General features: G+C 48.9%; 1 protein-coding gene across 4 annotated transcripts in view; it reads left to right on the plus strand.

Moving 5' to 3' along the window:
- Positions 1-21,737, plus strand: part of LOC124035646 (potassium voltage-gated channel subfamily C member 1-like) — a 51,219-nt gene that overhangs the window by 12,350 nt on the left and 17,132 nt on the right. For all 4 annotated transcript variants that reach the window (XM_046349205.1, XM_046349204.1, XM_046349206.1 and 1 more), the window contains exon 2: positions 8,655-9,594. In XM_046349205.1, the coding sequence (XP_046205161.1) occupies positions 8,655-9,594 (940 nt within the window). The remainder of the gene's footprint in view (positions 1-8,654; positions 9,595-21,737) is intronic.

Raw genomic sequence — 21,737 nt, forward strand, 5'->3', positions numbered from 1 at the left:
GCGAAACACAATCACAGCATGGTGAATACTAAACAAGGAACCGACGGGACAGGAACGGAACACAAAGGAATAAATAGGGACTCTAATCAGGGGAAAGGATCGGGAACAGGTGTGGGAAGACTAAATGATGATTAGGGGAATAGGAACAGCTGGGAGCAGGAACGGAACGACAGAGAGAAGAGAGAGCGAGAGAGTGAGAGAGGGAGGGGGAGAGAGAGGGACAGAAAGAGGGAAAGAACCAAATAAGACCAGCAGAGGGAAACGAATAGAATGGGGAGCACAGGGACAAGACATGATAATAAATGACAAACATGACAGTACCCCCCCACTCACCGAGCGCCTCCTGGCGCACTCGAGGAGGAATCCTGGCGGCAACGGAGGAAATCATCGATGAGTGAACGGTCCAGCACGTCCCGAGACGGAACCCAACTCCTCTCCTCAGGACCGTAACCCTCCCAATCCACTAAGTATTGGTGACCCCGTCCCCGAGAACGCATGTCCATGATCTTATGTACCTTGTAAATAGGTGCGCTCTCGACAAGGACGGGAGGGGGGGAGGGGGAAGACGAACGGGGTGCGAAGAAAGGGCTTAACACAGGAGACATGGAAGACAGGATGGACGCGACGAAGATGTCGCGGAAGAAGCAGTCGCACAGCGACAGGATTGACGACCTGGGAGACACGGAACGGACCAATGAACCGCGGAGTCAACTTACGAGAAGCTGTCGTAAGAGGAAGGTTGCGAGTGGAAAGCCACACTCTCTGGCCGCAACAATACCTTGGACTCTTAATCCTGCGTTTATTGGCGGCTCTCACCGTCTGTGCCCTGTAACGGCAAAGTGCAGACCTCACCCTCCTCCAGGTGCGCTCACAACGTTGGACAAACGCTTGAGCGGAGGGAACGCTGGACTCGGCAAGCTGGGATGAGAACAGAGGAGGCTGGTAACCCAGACTACTCTGAAACGGAGATAACCCGGTAGCAGACGAAGGAAGCGAATTGTGAGCGTATTCTGCCCAGGGGAGCTGTTCTGCCCAAGACGCAGGGTTTCTGAAAGAAAGGCTGCGTAGTATGCGACCAATCGTCTGATTGGCCCTCTCTGCTTGACCGTTAGACTGGGGATGAAACCCGGAAGAGAGACTGACGGACGCACCAATCAAACGACAGAACTCCCTCCAAAACTGTGACGTGAATTGCGGGCCTCTGTCTGAAACGGCGTCTAACGGAAGGCCATGAATTCTGAATACATTCTCAATAATGATTTGTGCCGTCTCCTTAGCGGAAGGAAGTTTAGCGAGGGGAATGAAATGTGCCGCCTTAGAGAACCTATCGACAACCGTAAGAATCACAGTCTTCCCCGCAGACAAAGGCAGACCGGTAATGAAGTCTAAGGCGATGTGAGACCATGGTCGAGAAGGAATGGGGAGCGGTCTGAGACGACCGGCAGGAGGAGAGTTACCCGACTTAGTCTGCGCGCAGTCCGAACAAGCAGCCACGAAACGGCGCGTGTCACGCTCCTGAGTCGGCCACCAAAAGCGCTGGCGAATAGACGCAAGAGTGCCTCGAACACCGGGATGACCAGCTAACTTGGCAGAGTGAGCCCACTGAAGAACAGCCAGACGAGTGGAAACAGGAACGAAAAGGAGGTTACTAGGACAAGCGCGCGGCGACGCAGTGTGCGTGAGTGCTTGCTTAACCTGTCTTTCAATTCCCCAGACTGTTAACCCGACAACACGCCCATAAGGAAGAATCCCCTCGGGATCAGTAGAAGCCACAGAAGAACTAAACAGACGGGATAAGGCATCAGGCTTGGTGTTCTTGCTACCCGGACGGTAAGAAATCACAAACTCGAAACGAGCGAAAAACAACGCCCAACGAGCTTGACGGGCATTAAGTCGTTTGGCAGAACGGATGTACTCAAGGTTCTTATGGTCTGTCCAAACGACAAAAGGAACGGTCGCCCCCTCCAACCACTGTCGCCATTCGCCTAGGGCTAAGCGGATGGCGAGCAGTTCACGGTTACCCACATCATAGTTGCGCTCAGATGGCGACAGGCGATGAGAAAAATAAGCGCAAGGATGAACCTTATCGTCAGACTGGAAGCGCTGGGATAGAATGGCTCCCACGCCTACCTCTGAAGCGTCAACCTCGACAATGAATTGTCTAGTGACGTCAGGAGTAACGAGGATAGGAGCGGACGTAAAACGTTCTTTAAGAAGATCAAAAGCTCCCTGGGCGGAACCGGACCACTTAAAACACGTCTTGACAGAAGTAAGAGCTGTGAGAGGGGCAGCAACTTGACCGAAATTACGAATGAAACGCCGATAGAAATTAGCGAAACCTAAAAAGCGCTGCAACTCGACACGTGACCTTGGAACGGGCCAATCACTGACAGCTTGGACCTTAGCGGAATCCATCTGAATGCCTTCAGCGGAAATAACGGAACCGAGAAAAGTAACGGAGGAGACATGAAAAGAGCACTTCTCAGCCTTTACGTAGAGACAATTCTCTAAAAGGCGCTGTAGAACACGTCGAACGTGCTGAACATGAATCTCGAGTGACGGAGAAAAAATCAGGATATCGTCAAGATAGACAAAAACAAAGATGTTCAGCATGTCTCTCAGAACATCATTAACTAATGCCTGAAAAACAGCTGGCGCATTGGCGAGACCGAACGGCAGAACCCGGTACTCAAAATGCCCTAACGGAGTGTTAAACGGCGTTTTCCACTCGTCCCCCTCTCTGATGCGCACGAGATGGTAAGCGTTACGAAGGTCCAACTTAGTAAAGCACCTGGCTCCCTGCAGAATCTCGAAGGCTGATGACATAAGGGGAAGCGGATAACGATTCTTAACCGTTATGTCATTCAGCCCTCGATAATCCACGCAGGGGCGCAGAGTACCGTCCTTCTTCTTAACAAAAAGAACCCCGCCCCGGCCGGAGAAGAAGAAGGCACTATGGTACCGGCGTCAAGAGACACAGACAAATAATCCTCGAGAGCCTTACGTTCGGGAGCCGACAGAGAGTATAGTCTACCTCGAGGAGGAGTGGTCCCCGGAAGGAGATCAATACTACAATCATACGACCGGTGAGGAGGAAGGGAGTTGGCTCGGGACCGACTGAAGACCGTGCGCAGATCATGATATTCCTCCGGCACTCCTGTCAAATCGCCAGGTTCCTCCTGAGAAGTAGGGACAGAAGAAACGGGAGGGATGGCAGACATTAAACACTTCACATGACAAGAAACGTTCCAGGATAGGATAGAATTACTAGACCAATTAATAGAAGGATTATGACATACTAGCCAGGGATGACCCAAAACAACAGGTGTAAACGGTGAACGGAAAATCAAAAAAGAAATAGTCTCACTGTGGTTACCAGATACTGTGAGAGTTAAAGGTAGTGTCTCAAATTTGATACTGGGAAGATGACTACCATCTAAGGCAAACATGGGCGTAGGCTTGTCTAACGGTCTGAAAGGAATGTTATGTTTCCGAACCCATGCTTCGTCCATGAAACAACCCTCAGCCCCAGAGTCAATCAAGGCACTGCATGTAGCACCCGAACCGGTCCAGCGTAGATGGACCGACATAGTAGTACAAGATCTAGATGAAGGGACCTGAGTAGTAGCGCTCACCAGTAGCCCTCCGCTTACTGATGGGCTCTGGCCTCTTACTGGACATGAATTAACAAAATGTCCAGCAACTCCGCAATAGAGGCACAGGCGGTTGGTGATCCTCCGTTCCCTCTCCTTAGTCGAGATGCGAATCCCTCCCAGCTGCATGGGCTCAGTCTCAAAGCCAGAGGAGGGAGATGGTTGCGATGCGGAGCAGGGAAACACCGTTGATGCGAGCTCTCTTCCACGAGCCCGGTGACGAAGATCTACCCGTCGTTCTATGCGGATGGCGAGAGCAATCAAAGAGTCCACATCTGATGGAACCTCCCGGGAGAGAATCTCATCCTTAACCACTGCGTGGAGTCCCTCCAGAAAACGAGCGAGCAGCGCCGGCTCGTTCCACTCACTAGAGGCAGCAAGAGTGCGAAACTCAATAGAATAATCCGTTATGGACCGTTCACCTTGGCATAAGGAAGCCAGGGCCCTAGAAGCCTCCCTACCAAAAACTGAACGGTCAAAAACCCGAATCATCTCCTCTTTAAAGTTCTGGAACTTGTTAGAGCAATCAGCCCTTGCCTCCCAGATAGCTGTGCCCCATTCTCGAGCCCGGCCAGTAAGGAGTGAAATGACGTAAGCAACCCGAGCTCTCTCTCTAGAGTATGTGTTGGGTTGGAGAGAGAACACAATCTCACACTGCGTGAGAAAGGAGCGGCACTCAGTGGGCTGCCCGGAGTAGCAAGGTGGGTTATTAACCCTAGGTTCTGGAGGCTCGGCAGGCCAGGAAGTAACAGGTGGCACGAGACGTAGACTCTGGAACTGTCCAGAGAGGTCGGAAACCTGAGCGGCCAGGTTCTCCACGGCATGGCGAGCAGCAGACAATTCCTGCTCGTGTCTGCCGAGCATGGCTCCTTGGATCTCGACGGCAGTGTAACGAGCGTCTGAAGTCGCTGGGTCCATTCCTTGGTCGGTTCCTTCTGTCATGCAGGTGATAGAGGACCCAAAAGCGACTTAACAGAAACAGAGTTTATTCAAGTCCAAACAGGGAATAACAGAAATCCTCTAGTCTGTAGAGGGGAATAACAAGAGAAGCGGCCACAGACTGCAGGTCGCTTCGGGTAGGCGCAGGCCGTAGTAGACAGAGACACCTGCTCACACGCAGCATCTGATGAAGGCAAAAAACACGACAGGACAGGGCGAAACACAATCACAGCATGGTGAATACTAAACAAGGAACCGACGGGACAGGAACGGAACACAAAGGAATAAATAGGGACTCTAATCAGGGGAAAGGATCGGGAACAGGTGTGGGAAGACTAAATGATGATTAGGGGAATAGGAACAGCTGGGAGCAGGAACGGAACGACAGAGAGAAGAGAGAGCGAGAGAGTGAGAGAGGGAGGGGGAGAGAGAGGGACAGAAAGAGGGAAAGAACCAAATAAGACCAGCAGAGGGAAACGAATAGAATGGGGAGCACAGGGACAAGACATGATAATAAATGACAAACATGACAGTTATGGTGACCAGTGAGCTGAGATAAGGCGGAGCTTTACCTAGCAAAGACTTATAGATGACCTGGAGCCAGTGGGTCCGGCGACGAATATGTAGCGAGGGCCAGCCGATGAGAGCATACAGGTCGCAGTGGTGGATGGTATATGGGGCTTTGATGACAAAACAGATGGCACTGCATCCAGTTTGCTGAGTAGAGTGTTGGACGCTATTTTGTAAATGACATCGCCAAAGTCGAGGATTGGTAGGATAGTCAGTTTTATGAGGGTATGTTTGGCAGCGTGACTGAAGGATGCTTTGTGTAATGGGTGCGTGCTGGTGGCAGGGAAGTCAATCGCAGGAGAGTGAACTTGGTATAAACGGAGCAGTTTAATAAATGCTAAAAAAACTCAGAAAACCAATATATACAAAAATAATATATACAGGTACAAATCCCCAGTTGTGCAACAGAGGGCTCTGGGTGAGAATGGTGCCGGCTCACCTGGGGTGACGCCAGATAGCCCTGCCTGCTGCCTCAATTTTTAGAGGAACCAACCCGGCACTGACCGGAAGTGTGACCTCAAACGTGAGGGTGGTGTCTCTGCAGGCCAGCTCCCGACGGATGTCCTCGGGCAGACAGGGCCCTGTTGTTCCATCCCGCACCGGCAGCCAGGGTCCTAAACTCCAGTGCAAACTCCTGGGCGCTCCTCGTCTCCTTGCTCAGATGGTAGAGGCGTTCACTGCCCGGAAGACTGCCCGGGAAACGGCGGGTGAACTCCTCAAACTGGTCCAACGCCGCATCTCCCTCTCTCCACACGCCGTTGGCCCACTTCAGGGCTTTCCCGGTGAGGCACCCTCTCACGGTCAGATGGAGCCGGGTGGACGATGGCCAGGTATAGCTCCAGTTGAAGTAGGAATCCCCGTCAGCCCGCAGCCTCTCCGCCGTACTCCTGGGGCAGGGATAGATGAATCCCACTGGACCCAGGTGGAAAAGGGGCGCTCAGGGGAGACCCCGGTTGTGCTGGTGGAGGCGCTGGAGGAACTCCCTGTCTCTCCCAGCGGTCCGTTTTCTGGACAACGCGGTCCATGGCGATACCAAGATGGTGCAGTATTGCTGCCTGCTCCTGGGATGCGCTCCTCCACCTCTATTGCCGGTGACCTTGTTCTGCTGACTCCATAAATGGGTTGGTGATTCTGTAATGGGTGCTTGCTGGTGGAAGGGTAGTCAGGCACAGGAGAGTGAACTTGGTATAAACGGAGCAGTTTAATAAATGCTAAAAAAAAAACAATACATGCAAAAATAATATAAACGGGTACAAAACCCGACACACACCAGAACATGACTTGCACAAAACATACAACAAACAATCTCCGACAAAGACATGAGGGGAAACAGAGGGTTAAATACACAACATGTAATTGATGGGATTGAAACCAGGTGTGATGGAAGACAAGACAAAACCAATGGAAAATGAAAAATGGATCAGTGATGGCTAGAAGGTCGGTGAAGTCGACCGCCGAACACCGCCCGAACACCGCCCGAACAAGGAGAGGGACCAACTTACTTCGGCGGAACTCGTGACACTTTGTTGCAAAATACGAAGCCAATTCTAGATTTAATTTTGGATTTGAGATGCTTAATATGAGTCTGGAAGATAGATGGGGGGCAATCAATTCACACATGGTGTCCAAGGCACAGCTGGGGGCTGAGGGGGGTCTATAACAGGTGGCAACAGTGATAGACTTATTATTAAAATTAGAAGCTCGAACTGTTTGGGCATAGACCAGGAAAGTATGACAGAACTTTGCAGGCTATCTCTTCAGTAGATTGCAACTCCTTGTTGTTGTTGTTATTGTTATTATGTTCTATCTTGTTATTGTTGTTGCTGCTGTGGTTGTTGTTGTCAATGTCTAGTGTGTGTTGCATGTGTGTCAGAGAATAAGAGTGAGAGTGTGTGTTTTTAAGAAAGAAATCGCAGTGGGGTTTTTGTCTTTCAGACGTCACTCTCTCTGTCATCTCCAGGCCTCTGCTGCCTCAGGCGGGTGGAGGTGGCATATCTAATATACCCCTTTATCTGTTTCATTAGTACACATTGCAGTAGAGCCTGCAGCTTGCAAAACCTTCAACAACAATAGCCCGTATCAGAGTGAATCGCTCTAGCACAGTTTCTTTAAATGTAATGAATTACTCTCAATTTAATGAGTCAGTTAGACTGTCTGAATGGTCTTTTCTGTCTCTGATTCTGTATCTGATTGTATCAGTAGGACACAAGGTACATTCACTACCCTGAGTGAAACCTACTGGAAAAAGGCACTGCATAGGGTTCCGTGTAAAGTGTTAACTGGGATAGGGTTTTTGTGCCTTTTTCCATTATACAAGCCTCTCAACGGTCAATGGAGGTTAACTAGACCACTTCATTTCTCAACACCCTAGTTTGCTTCTTTTGTCAATGAATCCTTTCTCCTGAGAGGTTGTTGTTGTTATTGTAAGTATCAGGGTTGTAAGGTGTGCGTGTACTATACCGTAAATTCTTGTTTGGAGTTGAAAAGATCAATTTTGATTTACATTTTATATTGACATTGCTTTGGCTCAGTTTGTTGAAGGTCAAGGATGTTGGAAGTTGTGGACCATGCACAAAAATAACTGTGATGCACCCATCTTAGAAAAATAACCTAATTGTCATTTGTTCTTCTATAATGTAATCACTAAGCCCTTCATGTCCAGGTAGGACCCTGGCTCTATCACTACTGTAGTGTGGTTGTAGTGTATGTGCCTGGCAGTGCCTGCCTCCTCTCAGACCTGGACCTGTTTAAAGATATTTTAAGCAAAACCATTTCTTAACATAGTGTATGAATTGGATTCATGACATATCACACGAATTGGATGATGTAGTACACAATTGGATGATGTAGTACACAAAAAACTGGGACCTGTTTTGGCTCATGAGCACCAGTTTCAAAACTACTGGCTGAAATTATACAAAAATTCTGGAGCATCGCTTTACTATTCCAGTGGTGTTAAGTGGAGTTATGCAACCCCATCAGCCTCTTCTGGCAGCAGCAGTACTGCTGTCAGCCCTAATCTATGGGCAGCAGTGTATATCTGCCTATACATTAGGGACTATGCATTAAAGCACCATTCAAAATTGATGAGGTGGCATCGTTCACATGTTATCGTTTTGGCCAGATGCCATGGTGAACACAGTGCCCTCCCGGAAAAAATACCTTAAGTGCTGGCGCAAAAGCTGACCCAGAAACAAGCTTTCCCCTGTACAGTACATAACGCCCCCCTCTGTCCCTGCCCTCCTCCGTGTAGGCTCCAACAGTATTAGGAACTCTCTTACCGGAGCACCACAGTTTAGGTGCACGCCCTTTCAAGTGACACTCAGTTAAGAGTACTGACCTAGATTTGTGTTGTAGAACTGAAGAGAGCTGTGGGGGTGTTCTAGTGCTCTGTTCCTTCACGTTTGTATTCTAAGCTCCCTCGCTTATAATCTCTCCCTCTCTCTTTCCCTCTCCCTCCTTCTCTCCCTCCCACTCATCTCTCCCCTGCAGTGGATAGCCTTCGCCTCCCTGTTCTTCATCCTGGTTTCCATCACCACCTTCTGCCTGGAGACACACGAGGCCTTCAACCCCATCATCAACCGGACGGAAATTGACCCGCTGGACAACAGCACGCGGGTCTACCAGGAGACTGAGACCGTGGTCTTCCTCACCTATATTGAAGGGGTCTGTGTGCTGTGGTTTACATTTGAGTTCATAATGCGAGTGACGTTCTGTCCGAGCAAGCTGGAGTTTTTCCGTAACACCCTCAACATCATCGACTTTATTGCCATCATGCCCTTCTACCTGGAGGTGGGGCTGAGTGGGCTCTCTTCCAAGGCGGCTAAGGATGTACTGGGTTTCCTACGTGTGGTACGCTTTGTCCGGATCCTCCGAATCTTTAAGCTGACTAGGCACTTTGTGGGACTGCGTGTCCTGGGTCATACACTCCGAGCCAGCACCAATGAGTTCCTGCTCCTCATCATCTTCCTCGCCCTGGGTGTGCTCATCTTCGCCACTATGATCTACTATGCTGAAAGGATTGGTGCCAAGCCCAATGACCCCCGAGCCAGCGAGCACACTCACTTTAAGAACATTCCTATTGGATTCTGGTGGGCGGTGGTGACCATGACAACCCTTGGCTATGGAGACATGTACCCTCAGACATGGTCTGGCATGCTGGTGGGAGCGCTGTGTGCTCTGGCTGGTGTGCTGACTATCGCCATGCCAGTGCCTGTTATTGTCAATAACTTTGGGATGTATTACTCCCTGGCGATGGCCAAGCAGAAGTTACCAAAGAAAAAGAACAAGCATATCCCCCGCGCCCCACTTCTGGGCTCCCCCAATTACTGTAAGTCGGAGGTAACCTCACCTCACCACAGCACGCAAGACGACACATGGCCCCTGGCCCCACAAGAACCACCAGAAGAGATCTTAGAAATAAACAGAGCAGGTAGGAAAACTTTCTGCCGAATGTCCATCTGAATCTCAATGAAAATAAAATAAATTCTCAATTACCTGACTGAACTCCCCTGCCTTCACACCTCCTCCTCCTCCTTATCCTCCTTATCCTCCTCTCTCCAACTCCTCCTCCTCCTCTACCTCCTCCTCCTCCTTCTCCTACTCATCCTCCTCTCTCCACCTCCTCCTACTCTCTCCACCTCCTCCTTCTCCTACTCATCCTCCTCTCTCCACCTCCTCCTTCTCCTACTCATCCTCCTCTCTCCACCTCCTCCTCCTCTCTCCACCTCCTCCTCCTTCTGCTAACTCACCAGTCAGAAAAACAGCCATTCTCCACACCAGGAGCCATTAAATATGGAAAGCCCCTACATGGCAGTATGTTGACCAGTGACCACTATGTTGACCAGTGACCATACACATATGTCATCCACTCCACTGCCCACTTGCCAGACATTATCAACTCATACCACACCAAACCAAACCTCATACCACACCAGACCAAACCTCATACCACACCAGACCAAACCTCATACCACACTAAATCAAATCAAAAATAAAATCAAATCAAATCAAATTTTATTTGTCACATACACATGGTTAGCAGATGTTAAATGCGAGTGTAGTGAAATGCTTGTGCTTCTAGTTCCGACAATGCAGTGATAACCAACAAGTAATCTAACTAACAATTCCAAAACTACTGTCTTATACACAGTGTAAGGGGATAAGGAACATGTACATAAGGATATATGAATGAGTGATGGTACAGAGCAGCATACAGTAGATGGTATCGAGTACAGTATATACATATGAGATGAGTGTGTAGACAAAGTAAACAAAGTGGCATAGTTAAAGTGGCTAGTGATACATGTGTTTCATAAGGATGCAGTCGATGATGTAGAGTACAGTATATACATATGCATATGAGATGAATAATGTAGGGTAAGTAACATTATATAAGGTAGCATTGTTTAAAGTGGCTAGTGATATATTTACATCATTTCCCATCAATTCCCATTATTAAAATGGCTGGAGTTGGGTCAGTGTCAATGACAGTGTGTTGGCAGCAGCCACTCAATGTTAGTGGTGGCTGTTTAACAGTCTGATGGCCTTGAGATAGAAGCTGTTTTTCAGTCTCTCGGTCCCAGCTTTGATGCACCTGTACTGACCTCGCCTTCTGGATGATAGCGGGGTGAACAGGCAGTGGTTTGGGTGGTTGATGTCCTTGATGATCTTTATGGCCTTCCTGTAACAACGGGTGGTGTAGGTGTCCTGGAGGGCAGGTAGTTTGCCCCCGGTGATGCGTTGTGCAGTCCTCACTACCCTCTGGAGAGCCTTACGGTTGAGGGCGGAGCAGTTGCCGTACCAGGCGGTGATACAGCCCGCCAGGATGCTCTCGATTGTGCATCTGTAGAAGTTTGTGAGTGCTTTTGGTGACAAGCCGAATTTCTTCAGCCTCCCGAGGTTGAATAGGCGCTGCTGCGCCTTCTTCACGGCGCTGTCAGTGTGAGTGGACCAATTCAGTTTGTCTGTGATGTGTATGCCGAGGAACTTACAACTAGCTACCCTCTACACTACTGTTCCATCGATGTGGATAGGGGGGTGTTCCCTCTGCTGACGTTGAGTGTGAGATTATTTTCCACTCCGAGGGCCCTCACCTCCTCCCTGTAGGCCGTCTCGTCGTTGTTGGTAATCAAGCCTACCACTGTTGTGTCGTCCGCAAACTTGATGATTGAGTTGGAGGCGTGCGTGGCCACGCAGTCGTGGGTGAACAGGGAGTACAGGAGAGGGCTCAGAACGCACCCTTGTGGGGCCCCCGTGTTGAGGATCAGCGGGGAGGAGATGTTGTTGCCTACCCTCACCACCTGGGGGCGGCCCGTCAGGAAGTCCAGTACCCAGTTGCACAGGGCGGGGTCGAGACCCAGGGTCTCGAGCTTGATGACGAGCTTGGAGGGTACTATGGTGTTGAATGCCGAGCTGTAGTCGATGAACAGCATTCTCACATAGGTATTCCTCTTGTCCAGGTGGGTTAGGGCAGTGTGCAGTGTGGTTGAGATTGCATCGTCTGTGGACCTATTTGGGCGGTAAGCAAATTGGAGTGGGTCTAGGGTGTCAGGTAGGGTGGAGGTGATATGGTCCTTGACTAGTCTCTCAAAGCACTTCATGATGACGGAAGTGAGTGCTACGGGGCGGTAGTCGTTTAGCTCAGTTACCTTAGCTTTCTTGGGAACAGGAACAATGGTGGCCCTCTTGAAGCATGTGGGAACAGCAGACTGGTATAGGGATTGATTGAATATGTCCGTAAACACACCGGCCAGCTGGTCTGCGCATGCTCTGAGGGCGCGGCTGGGGATGCCGTCTGGGCCTGCAGCCTTGCGAGGGTTAACACGTTTAAATGTCTTACTCACCTCGGCTGCAGTGAAGGAGAGACCGCATGTTTCCGTTGCAGGCCGTGTCAGTGGCACTGTATTGTCCTCAAAGCGGGCAAAAAAGTTATTTAGTCTGCCTGGGAGCAAGACATCCTGGTCCGTGACTGGGCTGGATTTCATCTTGTAGTCCGTGATTGACTGTAGACCCTGCCACATGCCTCTTGTGTCTGAGCCATTGAATTGAGATTCCACTTTGTCTCTGTATTGACGCTTAGCTTGTTTAATAGCCTTGCGGAGGGAATAGCTGCACTGTTTGTATTCAGTCATGTTGCCAGACACCTTGCCCTGATTAAAAGCAGTGGTTCGCGCTTTCAGTTTCACGCGAATGCTGCCATCAATCCACGGTTTCTGGTTAGGGAATGTTTTTATCGTTGCTATGGGAACGACATCTTCGACGCACGTTCTAATGAACTCGCACACCGAATCAGCGTATTCGTCAATATTTCCATCTGACGCAATACGAAACATGTCCCAGTCCACGTGATGGAAGCAGTCTTGGAGTGTAGAGTCAGCTTGGTCTGTCCAGCGTTGGACAGACCTCAGCGTGGGAGCCTCTTGTTTTAATTTCTGCCTGTAGGCAGGGATCAGCAAAATGGAGTCGTGGTCAGCTTTCCCGAAAGGGGGGCGGGGCAGGGCCTTATATGCGTCGCGGAAGTTAGAGTAACAATGATCCAAGGTTTTACCACCCCTGGTTGCGCAATCGATATGCTGATAAAATTTAGGGAGTCTTGTTTTCAGATTGGCTTTGTTAAAATCCCCAGCTACAATGAATGCAGCCTCCGGATAAATGGTTTCCAGTTTGCAAAGAGTTAAATAAAGTTCGTTCAGAGCCATCGATGTGTCTGCTTGGGGGGGGATATATACGGCTGTGATTATAATTGAAGAGAATTCTCTTGGAAGATAATACGGTCTACATTTGATTGTGAGGAATTCTAAATCAGGTGAACAGAAGGATTTGAGTTCCTGTATGTTTCCTTCATCACACCATGTCCCGTTAGTCATGAGGCATACGCCCCCGCCACTCTTCTTACCAGAGAGATGTTTGTTTCTGTCCGCGCGATGCGTGGAGAAACCCGTTGGCTGCACCGCCCTGGATAGCGTCTTCCCAGTAAGCCATGTTTCCGTAAAGCAGAGAACGTTGCAGTCTCTGATGTCCCTCTGGAATGCCACCCTTGCTCGGATTTCATCAACCTTGTTGTCGAGAGACTGGACATTGGCAAGAAGAATGCTGGGAAGTGGTGCGCGATGTGCCCTTTTTCGGAGTCTGACCAGAACACCGCCGCGTTTCCCTCTTTTTCTGAGTCGTTTCCTTGGGTTGCTGCATGCGATCCATTCCGATGTCCTGTTTGTAAGGCAGAACACAGGATCCGTGTCGCGGAAAACATATTCTTGGTCGTACTGATGGTGAGTTGACGCTGATCTTATATTCAGTAGTTCTTCTCGACTGTATGTAATGAAACCTAAGATGACCTGGGGTACTAATGTAAGAAATAACACGTAAAAAAACCAAAAACTGCATAGTTTCCTAGGAACGCGAAGCGAGGCGGCCATCTCAGTCGGCGCCGGAACCACACCAGGCCAAACCTCATACCACACCAGACCAAACCTCATACCACACCAAACCAAACCCCATACCATACCACACCAGACCAAAGCTCATACCACACCAGACCAAACCTCAATACCATACCATACCACACCAGACCAAACCTCATCCCACATCAGACCAAACCTCATACCACACCAGACCAAACCTCATACCACACCACACCAAACCAAACCTCATACCACACCAAACCAAACCTCATACCACACCAGACCAAACCTCATACCAAACCAGACCAAACCTCATACCATACCAGACCAAACCTCATACCACACCAGACCAAACCTCATACCACACCAGACCAAACATTATACCACACCAAACCAAACCTTATACCACAACAGACCAAACCTCATACCACACCAGACCAAACCTCATACCACACCAAACCAAACCTCATACCACACCAGACCAAACCTCATACCATACCATACCAAACCTCATACCACACCAGATCAAACCTCATACCAAACCAGACCAAAATTCATACCATACCAGACCAAACCTCATACCACACCAGACCAAACCTCATACCACACCAGACCAAACATTATACCACACCAAACCAAACCTTATACCACACCAGACCAAACCTCATACCACACCAGACCAAACCTTATACCACACCAGACCAAACCTCATACCACACCAGACCAAACCTCATACCACACCAGACCAAACCTTATACCTTACCTTACCATACCATACCATACCATACCACACCAGACCAAACCTCATACTACACCAGACCAATCTCCCTCTCAACTACCTTTTAATCTCTACCCTGACCAGTTTAATGCAGTGATGAAAACACCAAAGGTAACACAGGTGCACATACATTAGCCATCCATCCTGATAGCAGATGTTAAATAGCATATTTCATCCACTCAGATGGAAAATACATGACAATTTATGAATCACACATAAGACTATTAAAACCATACATTTATTATATTTCCTAGTTAACTTATCTGCGAGTGTGTGTAAACAGCCACCACTAACACTGAGTGGCTGCTGCCAACACACTGTCATTGACACTGACCCAACTCCAGCCATTTTAATAATGGGAATTGATGGGAAATGATGTAAATATATCACTAGCCACTTTAAACAATGCTACCTTATATAATGTTACTTACCCTACATTATTAATCTTATATGCATATGTATATACTGTACTCTACATCATCGACTGCATCCTTATGTAACACATGTATCACTAGCCACTTTAACTATGCCACTTTGTTTACTTTGTCTACACACTCATCTCATATGTATATACTGTACTCGATACCATCTACTGTATGCTGCTCTGTACCATCACTCATTCATATATCCTTATGTACATGTTCCTTATCCCCTTACACTGTGTATAAGACAGTAGTTTTGGAATTGTTAGTTAGATTACTTGTTGGTTATCACTGCATTGTCGGAACTAGAAGCACAAGCATTTCGCTACACTCGCATTTAACATCTGCTAACCATGTGTATGTGACAAATAAAATTTGATTTGATTTGATTTGCTGTCTCAGGAGAAATACTGCAGGGCTATGAAACAAGTTTAAAGCCTGCAGACATATTGTCCATTTGGCTGATTGCCAAATGTATTTGTATGATGTATAGGCCAGGTAGGCCAAGTTTTAGAACACCTACTCATTCAAGGGTTTGTCTTTATCTTTACTATTAAATAACACATATGGAATCATGTAGTAACCCAAAAAGTTTAAACAAATCAAAATATATTTTATATTTGAGATTCTTCAAATAGCCACACTTTGCCTTGATGACAGATTTGCACACTCTTGGCATTCTCTCAACCAGCTTCATGGGGTAGTCACCTGAAATGCATTCCAATTAACAGGTGTGCCTTCTTAAAGTTAATTTGTGGAATTTATTTCCTTCTTAATACGTTTGAGCTAATCAGTTGTGTTGTGACACGGTGGGGTGGTATACAGAAGATAGCCCTATTTGGAAAAAGACCAAGTCCATATTATAGCAAGAACAGCTCAAATAAGCAAAGAGAAATGACAGTCCATCATTACTTTAAGACACGAAGGTCAGTCAATATGGAACATTTCAAGAACTTTGAAAGTTTCTTCAAGTGCAGTCGCAAAAGCCATCAAGCGCTATGATGAAACTGGCTCTCATGAGGACTGCCACCGGAATGGAAGACCCAGAGTTACCTCTGCTGCAGAGGATGTTCATTAGAGTTACCAGCCTCAGACTGCAGCCCAAATAAATGCTTCACAGAGTTCAAGTAACAGACACTTCTCAGCATCAGCTGTTTTTTATTATATGAATTTTTATTTCACCTTTATTTAACCAGGTAGGCTAGTTGAGAACAAGTTCTCATTTGCAACTGAGACCTGACCAAGATAAAGCAAAGCAGTTCGACACATATAACAACACAGAGTAACACATGGAATAAACAAACATACAGTCAATTTTACAGTAGAAAAAGTCTATATACGGTATGTGCAAATGAGGTAGGATAAGGGAGGTAAGGCAATAAATAGGCCATGGTGGCGAAGTAATTACAATATAGCAATTAAACACTGGACTGGTAGATGTGCAGAAGATTAATGTGCAAGTAGAGATACTGGAGTGCAAAGGAGCAAGATTAATAAATAAATACATTATGGGGATGACTGTCACGCCTTGGTCATTGTATTTTGTGTTTTTGTTATATGTTTGGGTAGGCCAGGGTGTGACATGGGTTGTGTTTCGTATTGGGGTTTGTATTATTTGGGATCGCGGTTGATTAGGGGTGTGGTATAGGCTTGGCTGCCTGAGGCGATTCTCAATTAGAGTCAGGTGCTTATCGTTGTCTCTGATTAGGAACCGTATTTAGGTAGCCTGAGTTCGCTTTGTATTTCGTGGGTGTTTGTTCCTATCTCTGTGTTGTAGTCACCAGATAGGCTGTAATTAGTTTCACGTTCCGTTCTTTTTGTATTTAGTTTCAGTTATTTCATGTACCACGATACTTTCATTAAAGTCATGAGTAACCTACACGCTGCATTTCGGTCACGCCGTTACAGAAACACCCACCTCTCACGGACCGAGCAGCGTGTAACTGGCAACGACGTAGATAACTGGCAGGAGCTAAAGGAGGACGTTATGGAAGGTTAAGGCATGGAGTATACGACGTGGGAAGAAATCGACAGGTGGGCGGCCGACCCAGAGAGAGTGCAGGCGCCCGCCTGGGATTCACTTCAGCAGTGCGAAGAGGGCTATAGACGAATGGAGTCTAAAAGGAAAACACGGCGACGCAGAGCGAAAACCGAAAGTAACCCCCAAATATTTATTGGGGGAGAGCGCAGAGAGAGAGTGGCTGAGTCAGGAGTCAGACCTGAGCCTACTCTCCCTGTTAAGTGTGAGGAGCAGCAATATAAGGACTTCTGGTCTTGGGAGATGATATTAGACGGAAAAGGACCCTGGGCTCAGCCTGGAGAATATCGCCGTCCCAAGGAAGAAATAGATGCGGATAAAGCGGAGAGGCGCTGGTATAAGGAGGCAGCACGGCGACGTGGTTGGAAGCCGGAAAAGCAGCCCCCAAAAATTATTGGGGGGTGGCTAGAAGGGAGAATAGTTATGCCAGGTAGGAGACCTGCGCAAACTCCCTGTGCTCACTGTTGGGCTAGAGAGACCGGGCAGGCACCGTGTTATGCTATGGAGCGCACAGTGTTTCCAGTGCGGGTGCAGAGCCAGGTGCGGCACATACCAGCCCTTCCTATTGGCCGGGCTAGAGTGGGCATCGAGCCAGGTAAGCTTGGGCAGGCTCTGTGCTCAAGAGCTCCAGTGCGCCTGCACGGTCCGGTCTATCCAGAGCCACCTCTACACACCAGTCCTCCGGTAGCAGCTCCCCGCACCAGGCTTACTGTGCGTGTCCTCGATCCAGTACCACCAGTTCCAGCACCACGCACCAGGCCTCCAGTGCGCGTCACCTGTTCAGCGCAGCCAGCACTTTTCTCCTCTCCTGCGCTGCCGGAGTCTCCCGTCTGCTCAGCGCCGCCAGTGCCGCCAGTCTGCCCAGCTCCGCCAGTGCTCCCAGTCTGCTCAGCGCCGCCAGTGCTCCCAGTCTGCCCAGCGCCGCCAGTGCTCCCAGTCTGCCCAGCGCCGCCAGTGCTTCCAGATCTGCCAGACAACCAGTCTCTTCCAGATCTGCCAGACAACCAGTCTCTTCCAGATCTGCCAGACAACCAGTCTCTTCCAGATCTGCTTGTCAACCTGAATCTTCCAGTTCCGCCAGCCAGCCAGGATTTACCGGAGCCTACTACCTGCCTGAGCTTCCTCTCAGTACTGGGCTTCCTCTCAGTACTGGGCTTCCTCTCAGTACTGGGCTTCCGCTCAGTACTGGGCTTCCCCTCAGTACTGGGCTTCCCCTCAGTCCCGGGCTTCCCCTCAGTCCCGGGCTGCCCCTCAGTCCCGGGCTGCCCCTCAGTCCCGGGCTGCCCCTCAGTCCCGGGCTGCCCCTCTGTCCCGGGCTGCCCCTCTGTCCCAAGCTGCCCTTCTGTCCTGAGATGCCCCTCTGTCCTGAGATGCCCCTCTGTCCTGAGATGCCCCTCTGTCCCGAGATGCCCCTCTGTCCCGAGATGCCCCTCTGTCCCGAGATGCCCCTCTGTCCCGAGATGCCCCTCTGTCCTGAGATGCCCCTCTGTCCCGAGATGCCCCTCTGTCCCGAGCTGCCCCTCTGTCCCGAGCTGCCCCTCTGTCCCAAGCCGCCCCTCTGTCCCGAGCCGCCCCTCTGTCCCGAGCTGCCCCTCAGTTATGTGGGGATCTGGGTGAGGACTATTAGGCCATGGTCGGCGGAGAAGGTGGATTATCCCAGGACGCGAAGGGGAGGAACAAGGACATTTATGGAGTGGGGTCCACGTTCTGAGCCAGAACCGCCACCATGGACAGACGCCCACCCGGACCCTCCCTATGCTCTTGAGGTGCGTCCAGGAGTCCGCACCTTAGGGGGGGGGGGAATCTGTCACGCCTTGGTCATTGTATTTTGTGTTTTTGTTATATGTTTGGGTAGGCCAGGGTGTGACATGGGTTTATATGTTGTGTTTAAGGTGAATGCACCAATTTGTAAGTCGCTCTGGATAAGAGCATCTGCTAAATGACTTAAATGTAAATGTAAATGTATTGGGGTTTGTATTATTTGGGATCGCGGCTGATTAGGGGTGTGGTATAGGCTTGGCTGCCTGAGGCGATTCTCAATTAGAGTCAGGTGCTTATCGTTGTCTCTGATTGGGAACCGTATTTAGGTAGCCTGAGTTCGCTTTGTATTTCGTGGGTGTTTGTTCCTGTCTCTGTGTTGTAGTCACCAGATAGGCTGTAATTAGTTTCACGTTCCGTTCTTTTTGTATTTAGTTTCAGTTATTTCATGTACCGCGATACTGTCATTAAAGTCATGAGTAACCTACACGCTGCATTTCGGTCCGACTCTCTTCATTCAACAGACGAACGCTGTTACAATGGCGCTATTTACAGATGGGCTATGTACAGGTGCAGTGATCTGTGAGGTGCTCTGACAGCTGGTGCTTAAAGCTAGTGAGGGAGATATGAGTCTCCAGCTTCAGTAATGTTTGCAGTTTGTTCCAGTTATTGGCAGAAGAGAACTGGAAGGAAAGGCGGCCAAAGGAAGAATTGACTTTGGGGGTGAGTAGTGAGATATACCTGCTGGATCGTGTGCTATGGGTGGGTGCTGCTATGGTGACCAGTGAGCTGAGATAAGGCAGGGCTTTACCTAGCAGGGACTTGTAGATAACCTTGAGCCAGTGGGTTTGGCGATGAGTATGAAGCGAGGGCCAGCCAACGAGAGCGTACAGGTCGCAGTGGTGGGTAGTATATGGGGCTTTGGTGACAAAATGGATGTTACTATGATAGACTGCATCCAATTTGTTGAGTAGAGTGTTGGAGGCTATTTTGTAAATGACATCGCTGAAGTCGAGGATCGGTAGGATGGTCAGTTTTACAAGGTTATGTTTGGCAGCATGATTGAAGGATGCTTTGTTGCTAAATAGGAAGACGATTCGAGATTTAATTCTGGATTGGAGATGCTTAATGTGAGTCTGGTAGGAGAGTTTACAGTCTAAGCAGACACCTAGGTATTTGTAGTTGTCCACAAGTCAGAACTGTCCAGAGCAGTGATGCTGGACCGGCGGGTATGTGCAGGCAGCGAACGGTTGAAGAGCATGCATTTAGTTATATTTGCATTTAAGAGCAGTTGGAGGCCACAGAAGGAGACATGTATGGCATTAAAGCTCGTCTGGAGGTTAGTTAACACAGTGTCCAAAGAAGGACCAGAGGTATACAGAATGGTGTCGTCTGCATAGAGGTGGATCAGAGAATCACCAACAGCAAGAGCGACATCATTGATGTATTCAGAGAATAGAGTCGGCCCGAGAATTGAACCCTGTGGCACCCCCATAGAGACTGCCAGAAGTCCGGACAACAGGCCTTCCGATTTGACACACTGAACTCTATCAGAGAAGTAGTTGGTGAACCAGGCGAGGCAATCATTTGAGAAACCAAGGCTGTTGAGTCTGCCTATAAGAATGTGGTGATTGACAGAGTCGAAAGCCTTGGCCAGGTGGATGAATACAGCTGCACAGTAATGTCTCTTATCGATAGCGGTTATGATATTGTTTAGGACCTTGAGCGTGGCTGAGTTGCACCCATGACTAGCTCTGAAACCAGATTGCATAGCGGAGAAGGTATGGTGGGATTCAAAATGGTCGGTAATCTGTTTGTTAAGTTGGCTTTCGAAGACCTTAGAAATGCAGGGTAGGATAGATATAGGTCTGTAGCAGTTTGGGTCTAGAGTGTCTCACCCTTTGTAGAGGGGGATGACCGCGACAGCTTTCCAATCTTTGGGAATCTCAGACGATACGAAAGAGAGGTTGAACAGGCTAGTAATAGGGGTTGCAACAATTTCGGCAGATAATTTTAGAAAGAGAGGGACCAGATTGTCTAGCCCGGCTGATTTGTAGGCGTCCAGATTTTGCAGCTCTTTCAGAACATCAGCTATCTGGATTTGGGCGAAGGAGAAATGGGGAAGGCTTGTGTCATGTTTTGTCTTATATTGTCTTGTCATTATGCTTTCCCTTCTGTTCGTTTCCCCCTGCTGGTCTTATTAGGTTCGTTCCCTTTTTCTATCCCTCTCTCTCTCCCTCCCTCTCTCTCCTCTCTCTATCGTTCCGTTCCTGCTCCCAGCTGTTCCTCATTCTCCTACTCACTCATTTAGTCTTTTCACACCTGTTCCGTATCTTGCCCTCTGATTAGAGTCCCTATTTCTCCCCTTGTCTTCCGTTTCTGTCCTGTCGGATCCTTGTATATTGTTCGCCGTGCTGTGTCTTGTTTCCCTCAGATGCTGCGTGTGAGCAGGTGTCTGAGTCTGCTACGGTCGGTGCCTTCCCGAGGCAACCTACAGTTTATGGTCGAGTCTCCAGTCTGTCCTCGTCACTACGAGTGGAATTAGTTTGTTATGTTTTGTTTTCTGCTCTGATTTGTCTAGGAGTATTGCCTATTTCCTTTACTGGAATAAAGACTCTGTTTTCGCCAAGTCGCTTTTGGGTCCTCATTCACCTGCATAACAGAAGGATCCGACCAAGAATGGACCCAGCGACTATGGATTCTCTCTACTCTACTCTCGAGTTCCAGGGAGCGATGCTCGGCAGACACGAGCAGGAATTGTCAGCTGCTCGGCATGCCGTTGAGACCCTGGCCGCTCAGGTCTCCGACCTCTCAGGACAGTATCAGAGTCTTCGTCTCGTGCCACCAGCTACTTCCGGGTCTTCTGAGCCTCCGGAACCTAGGGTTAATAACCCACCATGTTATTCTGGGCAGCCCACTGAGTGCCGCTCCTTTCTCACCCAGTGTGATATAGTGTTCTCTCTCCAACCCAACACATACTCAAGAGAGAGCTCGGATTGCCTACGTCATATCACTCCTTACTGGTCGGGCTCGGCAGTGGGGCACAGCTATCTGGGAGGCAAGCGCTGAGTGCACTAACGATTATCTGAACTTTAAAGAGGAGATGATAAGGGTTTTTGATCGTTCAGTTTTTGGGAAAGAAGCTTCCTGGTCCCTGTCTTCCCTATGTCAAGGTAA

Source organism: Oncorhynchus gorbuscha, linkage group LG05 (assembly GCF_021184085.1).
Source record: "Oncorhynchus gorbuscha isolate QuinsamMale2020 ecotype Even-year linkage group LG05, OgorEven_v1.0, whole genome shotgun sequence".
NCBI classification, from domain to species: domain Eukaryota; kingdom Metazoa; phylum Chordata; class Actinopteri; order Salmoniformes; family Salmonidae; genus Oncorhynchus; species Oncorhynchus gorbuscha.